At 46.5% G+C, this 14,830-nt stretch overlaps 1 protein-coding gene across 10 annotated transcripts in view; it reads left to right on the top strand.

Annotated features, from left to right (window-relative positions):
• The window catches only part of WNK2 (WNK lysine deficient protein kinase 2), a 125,880-nt gene that overhangs the window by 66,259 nt on the left and 44,791 nt on the right, over positions 1 to 14,830 (top strand). For 8 of the 10 annotated variants that reach the window (XM_014951549.1, XM_014951546.1, XM_014951543.1 and 5 more), the window contains exons 9-12: positions 2,996 to 3,148; positions 7,834 to 8,025; positions 9,091 to 9,630; positions 12,209 to 12,526. In XM_014951549.1, coding sequence (XP_014807035.1) covers positions 2,996 to 3,148; positions 7,834 to 8,025; positions 9,091 to 9,630; positions 12,209 to 12,526 — 1,203 coding nt within the window. The remainder of the gene's footprint in view (positions 1 to 2,995; positions 3,149 to 7,833; positions 8,026 to 9,090; positions 9,631 to 12,208; positions 12,527 to 14,830) is intronic. The other 2 variants (XM_014951540.1, XM_014951548.1) reach the window with 2 other exon arrangements.

The raw sequence follows: 14,830 nt of genomic DNA, 5'->3' as shown, positions 1-14,830 counted from the left end.
GAAACGTGCGCTCAGTAGATGGTGTCTGGCTGTATTTGCTGTTGTGAAGAGATCACAGAATCTTCGTGGTTGGAATGGACCTTTGAGGTCATCGAGTCCAGCCATACAAAAAAAAAAAAAAAAAACACCAACCAAAAAACCAACACACAATACAAAACACAAAACAAAACACCCAACCCGACAATCTTGGGCACTAGAGCATGCCCTGAAGTGCCAGTCTACACGTTTCTTAAATCCCTCCAGGGATGGTGACTCCACCACCTCCCTGGGCAGGCTGTTCCAGTGCCTGACCACCCTCTCAGTAAAGTAATTCTTCCTAATATGTAATCTCAACCTCCCCTGCTGCAACTTCAGACCATTTCCTCTGGTCCTGTCATTATTCCCTTGGGAGAAGAGGCCAACCCCCACCTCTCTACACCCTCCTTTCAGGGAGCTGTAGAGGGCAATGAGGTCTCCCCTCAGCCTCCTCTTCTCCAGACTAAACGTGCTCAGTTCCCTCAGCCTCTTCTCATATGACTTGTTCTCCAGACCCCTCACCAGCTTGGTGGCTCTCCTAATGAGATGCTTTGCTGGCAGCTGTCAGACTTACAGTAAAAAAACTCCTTATCAATCCACTGCCACTAAACTGCATTGGTAGCTTTGCAGTTATTAGTTTCAAACTCATGCACGCATTTGAGAACAGTTCTGTTTGGTTTTGTTCACTGTGGCTATAGCCACATGTTACTGTTCCTTCATTTGTTCAGGAGCCTCTTGGGTCTGATATTTTTTCCAGTTGTGGCAAAGATCATGCATCCAGTCACTGCCTTTCTGGTTCTGGGCTTGGATTTAATCTTGCACAGAGTTGGCGACGTTTCTGGGGGTCCAAAATCAGGCACTGGTAGCCCAGGCAGACTTGCTCCCGTTTTCATGCTGTTGTGACTGTGACCAAAAGCAATTCATGGAACTACCAGCGCAAGAGTGAGCACATGTGAGTTAATATAAATCTTCAGGTGCTTCCAGTGAGAGGCACCACATGAGTGTGTTGTCTCCTTCAGAAGCTGTGGCAGGACCCTGTTCCAGCCTGCGCCCCTTACACGCAGAGGGCAGGGCTAGTGCTCGCCCTGCTTTTTGCAGCCACAGGGACCACACCATGGCCTTGACCCCAAACATGGCTCCAAACTCCTTCCCCAAGAACCTGGAGAAGAAAATGAAGATCTGCAGGCTAGAGAAAAGGCAGCAGGTGCGTCACCTTTGGTGGCACTGGGGATCTGTACACGGTTCCTCAGCAGCCTCCTCAGATGTTCCTAGGCTGCTGGCTTCAGTCTGGCCAAGATGAAAACGTGTCAGATGTTCTGGATGCCTGGTGAAAGTGCTCACTCTCCAGATAGCCAGGCTCCACGGCTCAGGCTCTCCCGCCAGTCAGTGGGCCCTGGGGCAGCAGTTTAGACCTGCCTCTGTTACATGCATCTTTGCAACACGTAATTAGCCAAAAAGACCAGTTCTTCTCCCATGAGATCTGCAAAAGTTGCAGAAAACGTTCTGCCTTCTGACTGCTGCTGTGGCGGCGAAGCCTGGGGAGTCCCAGCCCTGGTGTAAAGGCAAAACTCCAGGAGCAGAGAGCAGGCCGGTGACTGCAGCCTCTCCCAGCAGGGGAGACAGCCTGCCCACTGCAAATGGTAGTAATGATGTGGTAGGTTAATTTTTGTTGTTGTGGTTTCGTCCTATTTGATTTAAGAGAAGAAAAAAATAAAGTCCAGAGCTGATGTTTTTTTCCTGTTTGATCCAGATTTACCCTACGTGCTTGGGAAGTGCATCGTGTCTCCTGCTTTTATCTTTTCTTTTTCCAAAATGCCTGCAAAAAATGACAAACTGTTTTTCGTGAATGCATCCAAACACGTCTCCATTTACCTGAAGGAGAAACAATTCATCCTTGGCATCTGTAGCCAGCTCCCCCCGCTGTGGGAACTCCCTTCCCTATGGGCTCCTCTCCCGGGATGCGTCCTTCCTCGCTGCCCGTTCACCTGAAGCACTACCTTAACAGCTCCGAATATAGCACTCAAAAGGCACATCTTGAGCAGAAAATCCTTTATTAAATAGAGCTGTGCAGCACACTCATTCTTTCTGTTGATAGGTTTCAGTAATTTTACCCTAAATGCATTACTACTTTCATGACTGAGGATTTGGCAAGATAAAAACCTTTATTCATGAGCAAAGTATTTCTCATAACCTTTTATTTTCTGGTGGGGTTTCTATATTTTTTTTTCTTCCTGAGATAACTTAGGTAACAAGTTCCAACAAGTACAGGAAACAAAAGCCTTGACTCAAAACCTTCCATTTTCCCAGAAATAAAAAAAAAAAATAAAAAAAAAATCACTGTGTTTATCTGGGAGATTATTTACCAAAATGACAAGCACATAATCTGAGCTGTAGTTGGTTGGGTTTTTTTTTTTTTAGGCTTATGAACCTCAGTCTGATGTACTGTTTAATTTAGCTACTTTGTTTGAGCTGAAGTTTTAGAGAATTGCTCTTCTTACAGACCTTATCTGAATTTATTTTGATTTTTTTTTTCACTTCCACTGTGTTTTTAATTTCTTTCTCATTTCCCTTTTTCTTGGCATCCATTTCAAGTAAATTACCTGCTTTTTTGGAAGATGAAGTTTCTTAATAAAATTCTTCATGAAGAAGATCTTCGTGAATCTTCATCAAAAGTCTTCATGAAGATAAATTCATTTCTCACCCAGTTAATGGCTTGTTGTTGCGGTTGGTGCATTCTCAGTGTGTGTGTGTGCTTCCAGTGGTTTTACTGGGCTTCAGAAGGAAATGCAGTGCAATTTGTTTGTGTCATTTGGAATTTGCCGACTGTTTTCTACATATTTAAAGTAACTTTCCATATTTTTTTTTCCCTGTTGTGTTGAACCGGGTACCCAGTAGACTATTCCCTTGCAGTGGCTGGGACCCTGGAGGTGTGGGTTGCCCTTCTCTAACGCCATGCTCTCTCTCTCCCTCCCTCCCGCAGGCTGGGCTCCCCGCCGTGCCGCCCGCGCCCGCCGTGGTGCCCCCGCGGCCCCAGCACTACCAGGAGCCAGCCATGCCCTTCCCCGTGGTCCAGCCCACCACTGTCGCCTCCCTGCAGCTGGGGCAGCCGCAGCCGGTGCTGGCTGGCCAGCAGGTGAGAGAGCTTTTGGGGTTTGAAACTGTGGAATTGGCACTTGGGAGACTTAGGGATGGGGCGAAGGGCTTTGGGCTTAAGAGGGGGAAGAGTGAGGGGCTGAGGGCAATTGTTGTGTGGTACCTTGGAACGCCTTGGTGGAGGTTAAGGCTTCTGTTGTGCCTCAACAGCAGCAGCTTTGCACTGATTTCAGTGTCCTGTCTTGGTCCTTAGACATCCAAAAGTTTTTTTATTAATTTTGCATTGTTATTTGGCACCTCCTATCTAGAAGGTTGGAAGGAGACTCCGTTGGCTGGTGTCACTTGTCTTTGCATCCTCAGCGCTGCGGCTGTTTGAGTTGTACAGTTTGTGTGTTAACTACAGTTCAGTATCAGCATCCAGCCAGAGCTTTCTCTTCCAAGAGAAGAGTCTGTCTCTCTCTGAATTGTCTCCAAATAGTAATTCTCTGTGTGTTTGGAATTACCAAATTCCCCCCAAAACCTGTGTTCCTTATTTACAAAGCACCTCTGGAGCAGCTGCAGTGGCCTCCTTGCGCAGAGGTGCCATGAGCTGGGGAGCAATGACCCCAGACGTGTCCAGCAGGGTAATTCGGGGCTCATTTCTGTGATTCTGCCAAAAGCTGGGCTTCTTTTGATAGAAAGAAAGCATTGACGGGGCTGGGGAGTGTCTGTATACTTTGTGACTGGCATATATCAAACCTCTCCAAACCTTTTTAACCACCAACTTAGGATTCCTTTTTATTTTTTTAACATGCCCTATTCTTCTGAAAGCATCAGTGTAAGAACAGTGTAATTTGGTCTCCTTGAAAAACATACGCATATGTGAAGTTCTGTCACGTCACGGGTTTTTTTTTTAATGGGCAGGGATATTCTGATGGTTCTCTCAGCCAAAAATTTTACACTTACACAAGTTTAGGACCTCACCAGTTGTACAGATCTCTTTAGTGGCCTCTGGTGCTTTATACTGACAGTTCAAAATCTGTTGTTTATTTTCCCTCATGAGTAAATGCTGGTTTGGAATAGGATATTTGCCCAATTTGCTCAATTTCTTTCACACGCCCTTTCCTCACAGCATTGCTGTCTCTTGAAATAATTCTATCCCTGATAGTAAAAGGATTTAATAACTAGACTGTCTTTGTTTTCTAATCTTGCAACAGAAAACCTGACTTTTTACAGTATTATTATTAGAGAAATAGGTAAAATGATGAAGTGTCTGCGCAGAACTTCCCAGAGCATCTGTGTCCCTCAAAACCAGAAGTAGGTCTGCTGCTCCTAGAGTCCCCTGGTGTGATGCTGTGAGCAGTGGAGAGCTGCAGTCTTTTGTAAATGAACAGGAGGGCAGGTCAACAGCAGAATGGGAGAGAAAAATTCATCTGCCTGACAGAATGAAATGCACTGATTTTGTGTGAATATGCACTGATGGCTCAGACACATGGGATTAATGCTGCATCTTGGGTTTGTTTTATTTTCCAATTTGGGTATCTGTGCATTTATAGTGTTAAGGTTATAATGAGGCAAAGTTGGCATAATTCATTTGGATATTTTCCCCTCCCTGTGCTTCATCCAACTAACAAGCATTTTGTAAAACACAAGCTGAATTTGTAGTGGAGGCTTTAGGAAGCTCCTTTGTTCCAGGAGCACACTTCTGCTTTTCAGGCAGTGTCCTCTGGAGCCGAGGGTGGGTGGCAGCCCGTGTCCTGTGCTCAATCCTCCATGCCTTGTGGGCAGTCTGTCTGAGCTGAGGATTAACCCTGTGCCCAGATACCTGAGCTGGCTTTGGGTGCTTTTTGGGTTTATTAGCTCCAGCCCAGCACCATGTGAGTGTCCCGCTCCCGAGGCCGGGTCAGGTCTGGCAGGAGTTTCCCGTGTTGCAGAGCTCATGCTGTGGGATGAGGGGGGGCTTGAGTGGGGTCCCCCCACAACCTCAGTGGGGCTCTGTCCCAGCCGGTTTGCTCTGTCTCATCCCCAGTGCCAGCCCAGCTCCTGCTGGTCCCTTCAGTCTGGGATTTTAACTGGGTAAATGCCGCTGCTTTCCCAAAACCTGGAGTGCCAGGAGCTGCAGTACAGAGCCACATAATTGTTTGGTTTTTTTTAGTGTGACAAGATGAATACTCAGACAGGACTCATGCTGTCATGAGGTGTTGGAGCCCCTCTGCTGTGGGGACGGGCTGAGAGAGTTGGGGGGTTCAGCCTGGAGAAGAGAAGGCTCCGGGGAGACATTAGAGCCTCTTCCAGTCAAGGGGCTCCAGGAAAGCTGGGAGGGGAACTCTGGATGAGGGAGGGGAGCCCTAGGAGGAGGGGGAAGGGTTTGATGCTGCAAGAGGGGAGATGTAGGTGAGATCTCTGGGAGAACTTGTTTGGTGTGAGGGTGGTGAGAGCCTGGCCCAGGTTGCCCAGAGAAGCTGTGGCTGCCCCATCCCTGGAGGGGTTCAAGGCCAGGTTGGAGGGGGCTTGGAGCAACCTGGTCTGGTGGGAGGTGTCCCTGCCCAGGGCAGGGGGTGGGAATAGATGGTCTTTAAGGTCCCTTCCCACCCAAACCATTCATGATTGTAATAAACACGACAGGAGCTGAGCTGGTGCTGTGCAGTTACTCCATGCTGTCTCCAGCATGTCCTGCTCTGCTCGTGGCACTCTGTGCCTTCAGCCCCTCACGCTCGATACCGGTGGCCAAATGCTCTTTTGTTCGCTGATCCTTGTATTGGAATCTTACCGGCCGTGGCTGAATTTTAGCTATTTAAGGGTGGATCTTGCTTCCTTGATCCATCTTCTACCGTTTTATTGTATTAGTACCTAACAACTGGTTGAAGAATCCTGCCACTAAAAAAGCGCAGAGCAAAATGTTATGATAGTGATTACAGTGGAAGTAGTGAAGATGAAAGATTATAACACTTGGCTCTTTATTTTAAAGTTACCTTTTGACGGCTGGGTACGGTGTTAGGTTCTTTGTGCTGCAGAGCGTGGGTGAAGCAACTGTAGAATCACACAACCACAGGTTAGAAGGGACCTCGAGGATCATCTGGTCCCACCTTGGCAAATGTACGGTCTAGAGAAGGCAGCCCAGTACCCCCTCCAGCTGAATTTTAGAAGTGTCCAATGATGGGGAGTCCGCTTCCCTGGGAAGATTATTGCAATGGCTGATTCTTCTCGTTGTGAAATTATTTTCTCGTTTCCAATTAGAATCTCCCCAGGAGAAACTTGTACCCATCACCCCGGTCAATCCTGTGGTCCCAAGTAGGTCAGTCCAGAACCAACGTGGTGTCTCCGTCCTATGCTTCTGAAACAGATTTTTTTAAAAGCAATTTCAGCATTAATTAGAGGAACCAAAGAAGGAGATACTAGTAGCATGGAAAATATGGAAGTTGTTACTGTTTATTTTCATCTTTAATGCAGCTGCTTATTTCTGTTCTGCTGTGTGACATCCAGCAGGCCAGTGGAGCACGGCTTTCCCTGGAAGGGTAAAAACTGCTATTTTGGCTGCCACGTGGTTACTACAGCACCTCAGAAATATAACTGGGATCCAGCTGTTACTGTAATTATTGTGTTTTATTCATGTCTCAGATAATAAGTGTTGTATCTTTCAGTGCCTGCTACATTATGTAGTCAGCTGTTGAATGCCAAGATTAGCTGGGTATAATCTGCATAGTAGGAATCTTTGAAGTTAGTAGGTGGGGATTTTACAGGGCCAACTAGAACCTTCTCTGGGATTTAGAGTCTGAGTCATTACAAATAACCTTTCCAAGACAGTTAGAACTTGTCTTTTCGGGTAATGTATCTCGCATTTAAATGTGTTTCAAACATAGGCTCTTGTACAGTGTTTGAATTCGGAGCGCCCTTCTCTGCTATAAACTGTCCCCTCTCCCAGTGACAGGGCTGTTCAGACTGTGCAGCTTGAACTGGAGAGAGCGACGGGTGGCTGTGCCCAGTGAACTGCTTCTATATAGAATCATAGAACTGTCTAAGTTGGAAGGGACCTTTAAGATCATCGAGTCCAACCATGAACCCAACACTGCCCAGTCCACCACTACCCCATGTCCCTCAGCACCGCGTCTACCTGTCCTTCAAATCCCTCCAAGGATGGCGACTCCACCACTGCCCGGGGCAGCCTCTTCCAAGGCTTGATGACCCTTTTGGTGAAGAAATTTTCCCTAATATCCATCCTAAACCGCCCCTGGTGCGACTTGAGACCATTTCCTTTTGTCCTGTCACTTGTTACTTAGAAGAAATTTCTTTACATAGAAAACAACATGAGTTTTGTAAACTACCAGTTTGTGTGTCAAGCAAGAACCTAAAAAAGCGTATATACAGTAAGTCTTCAACTCACAGGTGCATGGGTTTAATGAAAAAACCCGTTACCTAAAGCCAGTAAAGTTAAACCAAACCCGTGGATGTGCTTATTTTCCCTGACTGATGTATTTGGTTAGGAATATCCACATGGAGTTTCATGCAGCTCCAACTTAACCTGCTTTAACTGAAGGTGACCTGGCAGTGGTGCATCACTCAGAGGAGAGGCACCAGCCACCTGGCTCTCAATGGTGGCAGAAAGAGCATGTACAGGCTGAGGCAGCCCTGCTCCACCACGTTTTTTCCTTGCTTTCTGCCGAATTTACTCCATCCTTGGAGCTGTGCCCAAGCAGAAATCGTAATATACAGCCTATAGCTCTTCTTTATTCCTCTTTTCTCTCCTAGCAGCCACCCATATCACAGCAGGCCTCCCTGCAGCAGGTGCTTGCCAGCCAGCCCGTGTGCCCCATCCAGCCTGCAGCCCACCTCCTGCCCCCCTACCAGCCCCAGACCTCACAGGTGGCCGCCAGCAGCACCCCGCTGAAACCCCTCCAGATCTCCACCGTGCCACAGATGCCGCCCGTCGCCCCTTCCCAGGTAACACCCTTGAAAAAAAGACACGTGTGTGAATACATCCATTTGAGTAAAGCTTTCTGGCTAATATTTAACATGATTTGTGGGTTTTTGTGTGGCTATTTTGAATGCATGCCAATTTAATTAGTCCATAAGAATATAGATTTTTTCCTAATTCCGGTGTTTTTCTTTGCTATTTGTTTTTGTTTGGTGAAGCAAAAATCTCCTTTGTGAGTAATCCTGCGTCATGCCTAGAGAATCCAGTTAATGGCACTTACAAAATTGCAATAACTGCAATTTTTTTTTTTATTTTATTTTTTTGCACCTTCCCCTCTGGCATACTCTCTTCCCCATTCCAGGCTTCAGAGCATGAGAAGTTGCCCTTTTTTTTTTTTTTTTTTTTTTTTTTTTTCTTGTTTCTGAGCTCCTGATTTCACTACTTTCCCTGCCACCCACCTGCCCCCTCCCCAGCTCTCAGCCCCATTTCTGTTTCCCTCCTGAGCCTGGGAGGGTTTGTTGGTGCCGTGAGTGTGTTTGCTAGTGACAGCCACCCTCAGGTGACACAGCTTGTGCCAAGGGGAAGAAGCTGCTCCCGTGACGCCAGTCTGGGAGCTACATCACTGGGAGGTTTTGATTGTAAAAACCCTTTTGTGGGATCTTCCCTGCTGCCTGGGTTGCAGCCAGCCTGCGTAAAGACAAGGGTTTTAAATTGTCTTACTGAATTTTGCATGAGAGAATTTTGCATTTTGTCTGGTCCGATTCCTTTTCATTTCCGTTAAAATGAAAGCAGCTTTTAATTTAGTATGTTGCTTGAAGGCTTCAAGCTAGTGTTAGAAATAGCTTTAAGCTCCTAAGGTATAAAAACATTCCCCCCAAATCATATTTTTTTTTTCTCTTTTGCTAATGATTTACGCATAAATCGTTTTTATTACTGTTTATAAACCTCAGGAAATGAATGGAAGTGATTAACAAACAGACATAATTATCATCGTGGCACAGATGATTTTTACGTACTTGTATGGCAAATGAAACTACTTTGTACCGTCAGTGAAAGCACTTGCAATTTATGTGATATTATATTTTTTTCAGATTCCTCAGTTTCCTGTCATTCCTGCAATTACTCCTCTGGCAGGACTTGACAGCCTTCCTCCAAACCTCTCTGATATACCTGCCGCAAACGTGCCCCCCATCCCCGCTCCTTCTCAGTACTTTGCTCCGGCCGTGATTTTGCCCAGCCTCCCCATGAACCCCGCTCTGCCCATGGCCCCCAACTCCCCTGCCCTCCCCATGCAGGCGGTCAACCTTCCTCACACCACCGTGGCTTCTCTGGTCTTGCCCTGCCAAACGATAGTGCCAAATATGCCGGCTGCCACCATCCCCTTGCTTGCCGTGGCTCCGCCGGGGGTGCCAGCCCTGCCGCCGCACCCCGGGGTGCCCCCGCTCCCCCCGCAGCCGATGTACCCCACCACCTTCCAGCAGCTCCTCCAGAGCGAAGCGCCCTCTCCCCACCACGCGCAGGGCACGCCGGCAGCATCCCAGCCGCAGCCGCCTCCACCTCCTCAGTCGCTTCAGCCGAGCGTTGTCCATCCTGCAGACCAGGCTCTGTCTGCGCCCGGGGCTGGCCACCAGGTAATCCACTGGCGGGGGGGCCATGGCAAGCCGGGGCCGCAGGGCGCTCCCGGGGCTTGCTCCGCTGCCAGCAGGCAGTGGGGAGGTGGTTTGTTTTCCCTTGCTCTTAAGATGCTTTGGTAACTTCTCCACCTTGGTCCTGGAGGTGGTGGCTAGAGCTGTGCAGTCCGGCACAGCAGGGGAGGTCTTAACCCAGGGAGAGGTGAATATCGAGGATGTAGGGACCGATCTAAGGAGCAGACAAGAGCACTTTTTGTGCTCCCTCTTCCTTCTCCCATCTCAAACGTGAGAGAAGCACGAGCTGTCGTTCTCCTGTGGTGGGGGAACAGCAGCCGGAAGCCTGGCAGGTGCCTTCACCCCAGCCTGTTGGGTGCTCCTGGTGAAATACGGGTGAGCTGGCAGGAGCGATGGACTGTTTTGGTGTAGAATTGATTTAAAACAGCAAAGGGAAATGGCTGTTTGATAACGACTCCAGAAAACCGCATGGAAGAGGTCTCTCAGACGAGAACGAATTCTAGCCGCAGACCCTTTCCTCGTATCAAAGATACGAGGAAAAATGGAGCTTCTAATATTAACACTGTTTACAAGAGAAGTGGTTCAGGACTTGCTGACAGAGTCTGTAAATACTTCTATTGCCACATCTGTGATATGACAACACGAAATGCAGTCTGGCCCGAGCAGGAGAGAGCACTAAATCTGTTAATAAGAGTGGTCTTGAAAATCTGTGTTCTGCTACATCACTTTCCCATAACGCGCTGATTAAAATTCATAACATCCCATTGCAACCTGCCATATCATGGCATCTCCAAAGTAGTACATCATTTTGAAATTTCTCCTGCCAGCCGTATATTTGGTACAGAAATACCATTTGTGAAAACGTAGGCAACACGGAGCCTGAGACAATTACCACTGAGCTCATTAGCCAGAGTGTTTCTGGTGGCTTTAGGGGGACTTGAATCCGGCCCGTGACACGCAGCAAACACCAAAACCGGGGCACTGATATTCCCCACCTGTCCTGACGCAGTCATTAGCTGTCAAATGTGTGGAAGACTAGCATAGAAGTGTTTTTAGGATAAAAAGTAGCTATTACAAATGAAATGGGCAAGTGCAGAGGGATATTAAAAAATACATTGTTTTGTGTTTTCAAGTACTTTCGATGGAGATTATTTCTGTTAATAAAGGCTTTCCAAAGCAGTGCTGTTTTGGGAGTTGATGTTTAGCACCTCTGAGTTTAGTTTTGCCCAGGTAAATTATACGTTAGAATATTTTGTGAGTTACTCTAGTTCTATAAGATTTTTAAAAAAGTTAATTTCACCGTTCTTTTGCAATGTGCACCCCAGTTGCTATTCTAAGAGCCTCACTTAGGCAGTCATGTAACTTGTGTTGCGAAGCACATTGCATCTTTACTTTTATCCACGTTAAAACTTGAAATAATAATTTCAGCTCATATTTAGAATCTGCAGAGAGTGTGCAGAAATGAAGTTGTGTGGCCTAGTTCTCATCTGAGTCTTGATATTTTTCTTAATATATTCTCTAAATATTCTAAATCTCTAGGTCATGATACTTTAAAAAAGTAAAAATTAGGCAGAGGTCTACCAAGTACTAAAAAGCCTTTTTTCTTCCACTTTTTCCTTTTTATCCTTTTTCCTCACCCTGCAAATGCAGTCCCCTTGGAAAAATACATGATGTACCTAAAAGGAGAATGTTCTGTTCTTAAATGTACAACTCAAAAGAGCTGTTATGCAGAATAACAGCGTGGTCTCTAAGGTAGCTGGCACAGAATCACATCGGTCCAGTTCCCACCAGGCGCTTACGCACACAAGTTATTTTAATGCACTGAAGAAATCCACTGAGATAAATGAGACTTGCTCCGTGTGCGTAGCACCAGGGAGCCTTCGCAGAATTGGGGCCTTGGTGCTTGGCATGTCAAGAGTTAACTTGTGTTTTGAATGTTTAAACTGAATGGAGAACCATGTGTTCTGTGAACCACAGGTATATAGTCAGTGAAAAAGAGTTAATTGTGTGGTCTATATCAGCTACTGGTTCTACATCACTGAATTTCACTGAATGTTTAGAGTTGGAAGGGACCATAGAGTTCATCTAGTCCAACTCCCCTGCTAAAGCAGGACCACCCAGAGCTTGTCAGAGCATGTTACTCAGGACTCCATCCAGGCGGGTCTATAGCAGATTTTTTAAAAAAATCCTCATTTAGATTATGAGTGTATTTTATTTTGCGTGGACATTGTGGTGGGCTCATTGAAGGCAGAGCAAACTATTCAGCACAAAGAATTCATAACCAGAGATTTTAATTTTTTAGTGAAATATGGCTTTGTTGTTACGAGTTAAATAGCACCTGAGCAATACAGACGTTGTCGTAATTATATGGGAGGAATCCTTAGGTTTTTATTTGGTCGTTTCAAAGTTTGAACTCTTCAGGAGTCCCCCTTCCCAGGAGACACCACACAAATGTGGAGTCACAGTCCTTTCTCCGGGGACTCTGGTGGCTCTAGACCTTGCCACGTGCGTCGCCCACGCTCCGGGCAGCGACCTGTTTTAATAGCTGTGTGTTGTGTTGCAGCAGGTGCCTGGCCACCCTCAGTACCCTCTGGAAGCTGGAGCCCAGGTGCCCGTGCTGCCTGTGCAACAACCTCCGATAGTCCTGTCGCCGCCTCTGCAGCTGCAGCCGGAGCTGTTGCCTGCCCGCGGCGCCCCTGAAGGCGTTGCCCAGGTCCATGGCAGCCTTGCCACGGCTAGTCCTCCTGTCCCCATAGACCACTGTCTGCCTCTTCAGCCTTCTGCTCTGCTGCAGCTCCAGCCCGATCTTTCCCAGCCGCTGGGTCAGCAGCTCCCAGCCCCCTCCTCAGCTCTCCAGGCAGTCGTGGAGACATCTCAAGAGGTAGAGCCGTTTCCTCTGAAGTAACTCACCAGCTTCACCCTTAACCTTCTTACTTACTCCTTTGTGAAATAATGGGCTTATTTCACAAGGGAGATTATCCCCCCTCACCGTACAGAGCTGCTTGTCCTAGATACTTGCAACTCTGGGTCAGCAAATAATTGGCTATTTCAAATGAAGCTGGGAACTGCACGTTGTGCCTTGTGAAATGTCTCCTTGAAGCAATGAGGCAGCAGGACGATGTTTCTCTTTGTTCATAGCTGAGCACGAACACAGAGCTAGGGATTACTTTAAGTGCCGTGGGTCAGCAAGAAGCTGTTCTGTAGAGTTCCATCCATGTTTTGTCCAGTCTTGTTTTAACTGTCTCAAGCACTTGTGCAACCAACCATCATTTGCCTTAAAAAACTGCTCCATAATCAGATTCTTCACTGTGTTAAACCTCTTCATGCTCCTCAGCTTGAGTCTTCTTCCCATTTCATTTAGCATTGTATCCTCCTGCGTTGCCTAAATTCTTATCTAGTTCTGGGATTTTTGTTTCCTCAGATATTCGTAGCTGTTCCCAATTCTCAGTGGTCATATAAGCAAGATGCATTTTATTGGTTTTCTTTATAGAACTGTCAGCTCCTCCTGTCTGCTATTTTGACTTTTCTTTCCACTCCCAGAATTGTTCAGCCATCAGTCTTGACAGAATGTCACAGAACGTTTCCTTCTCTTCAAGTCTTTAATAGATATCCATAAACAAAGCAAAACAAAGGTTTTGGCATTTATACCAGATTTCAGTAGAGAAGTCTAATTTGGTCTCCACTTATGAATGGAAATGTCCCTCAGCCGTTCTGCTTTCAGAATTGTTCCTCTTGAGGCTCTCTGTTCTCAGCTACCTTTCCTCCCAAAGTAACAGTGTCCATCTTTTCAAACTAAATCTCTTTTGGCTTTCCCCACGTTTCCATGCACTTGCCACGTGCCTCAGCTCCCAGCGCAGCCTGGGACTCTCATTAGAGGGACAGCTGAACTCCTGCTCCAGAAGGTGTTCAGTGAGGATGCTGCCAACACTAAACTACATTCTAGTTCCCCATTTTGCCTGTCCTTCTAGTGGCAGTCTAATTCTGGTTAAATAAATATTCCTGGATGTTTCCTGGTGAATTGCTGTATCCTATAGGTTAGATACAGGAGAAATGGTAGAACCCGTCACTTGCAGGGTGCTCCAGTAAAGCCTGGCTGCATTGGGCATATCCTTTACTCGAGGCATTTCTTCTCCAACTGCCTTTTTTTCTGTATGTGCAGCTCATGCCAGAACCACAGCCTTCAGTGCAGGGTCTATCCCATTAGAGATTCTGGGGACAGGAATGAACCTCATTGTTATTGTGCAGAGATGTGGAGGATACAAGTTGTCCTCTGTCACTTGATAAATCTGTGCCCACTGAGGTACGTGTCTGTCTCGTCACTTTATCACAGCCCTAGGAGCGTTTAGCCGCTGTTCTGTTAACTGTGTTCCGTGTTTCATCTGGAATTTAACTCCCTCCTTTCTTTCAATTTAAGAAATCAATCCAATATCAAGGGTTGGTCCAACTGATCGATGTGCTCCCCATGCTGATTTTATGACATATATTGCTAAGGTTTTCTGGGGTGTAAGAGGAGTTTCATGTCTCTGTATATTCAAAACACTGCTTTTTGTTGCTACTCTGCCACAACGTTTTTATCTCTTATTTTTTGTTTCAATGTGTGGCAGACTCACTTCCAAACCAATCAGGCAAACGAGATTTTGTAAGGCACTTGATCCAGTGCGTTACTGAAACGTGGATACATTATGTCTGTGTTCTCACTGTTCATTAATTTTGCAGTTTTATGGAAACTGCAGTCGAGCTTGGCATGGCATACGTGTGGCAGTGTCAGCAGCGAGTGGGGTTGACTGGTTAACCGATAAGCTCCTAACTCCAGTCCACTGGCTGCTTTGGTGTAAGAAGATGTTGTGATGGTGGTCAAAGGGCTTGTCTCCAGCTGTGTGTCTATAGAAGGATTTTATAGACATGTGCTTGTAAATATATATAAATATATATGAAATTATATATATTTATGCATATATTTGGGGTGTGTGTATACATGCACAGTTATATACATGCACAGGTGTGTGTGTCTGTGTACATACATGGTAAGTTCGTTACTGCAGGGCCAGGGGCATCGTCATCACAAATTCTGTGAAATGGGTGTACCCCATGCGAAAGTCACGCTGTCGATGTCTGTCCTAGCATTGCAACTGGTGAAGAGAGAAGCTTTTGGGGAAAATCTCTTTTGTGTAGCGAGCAAGGGGTC

This window comes from Calidris pugnax, unplaced genomic scaffold, assembly GCF_001431845.1.
Source record: "Calidris pugnax isolate Ruff unplaced genomic scaffold, ASM143184v1 scaffold203, whole genome shotgun sequence".
In the NCBI taxonomy this organism is placed as follows: Eukaryota; Metazoa; Chordata; class Aves; order Charadriiformes; family Scolopacidae; genus Calidris; species Calidris pugnax.
The sequence above is the reverse complement of the archived record's forward strand: the minus strand, read 5'-3'. Positions and strand labels throughout refer to the sequence as shown.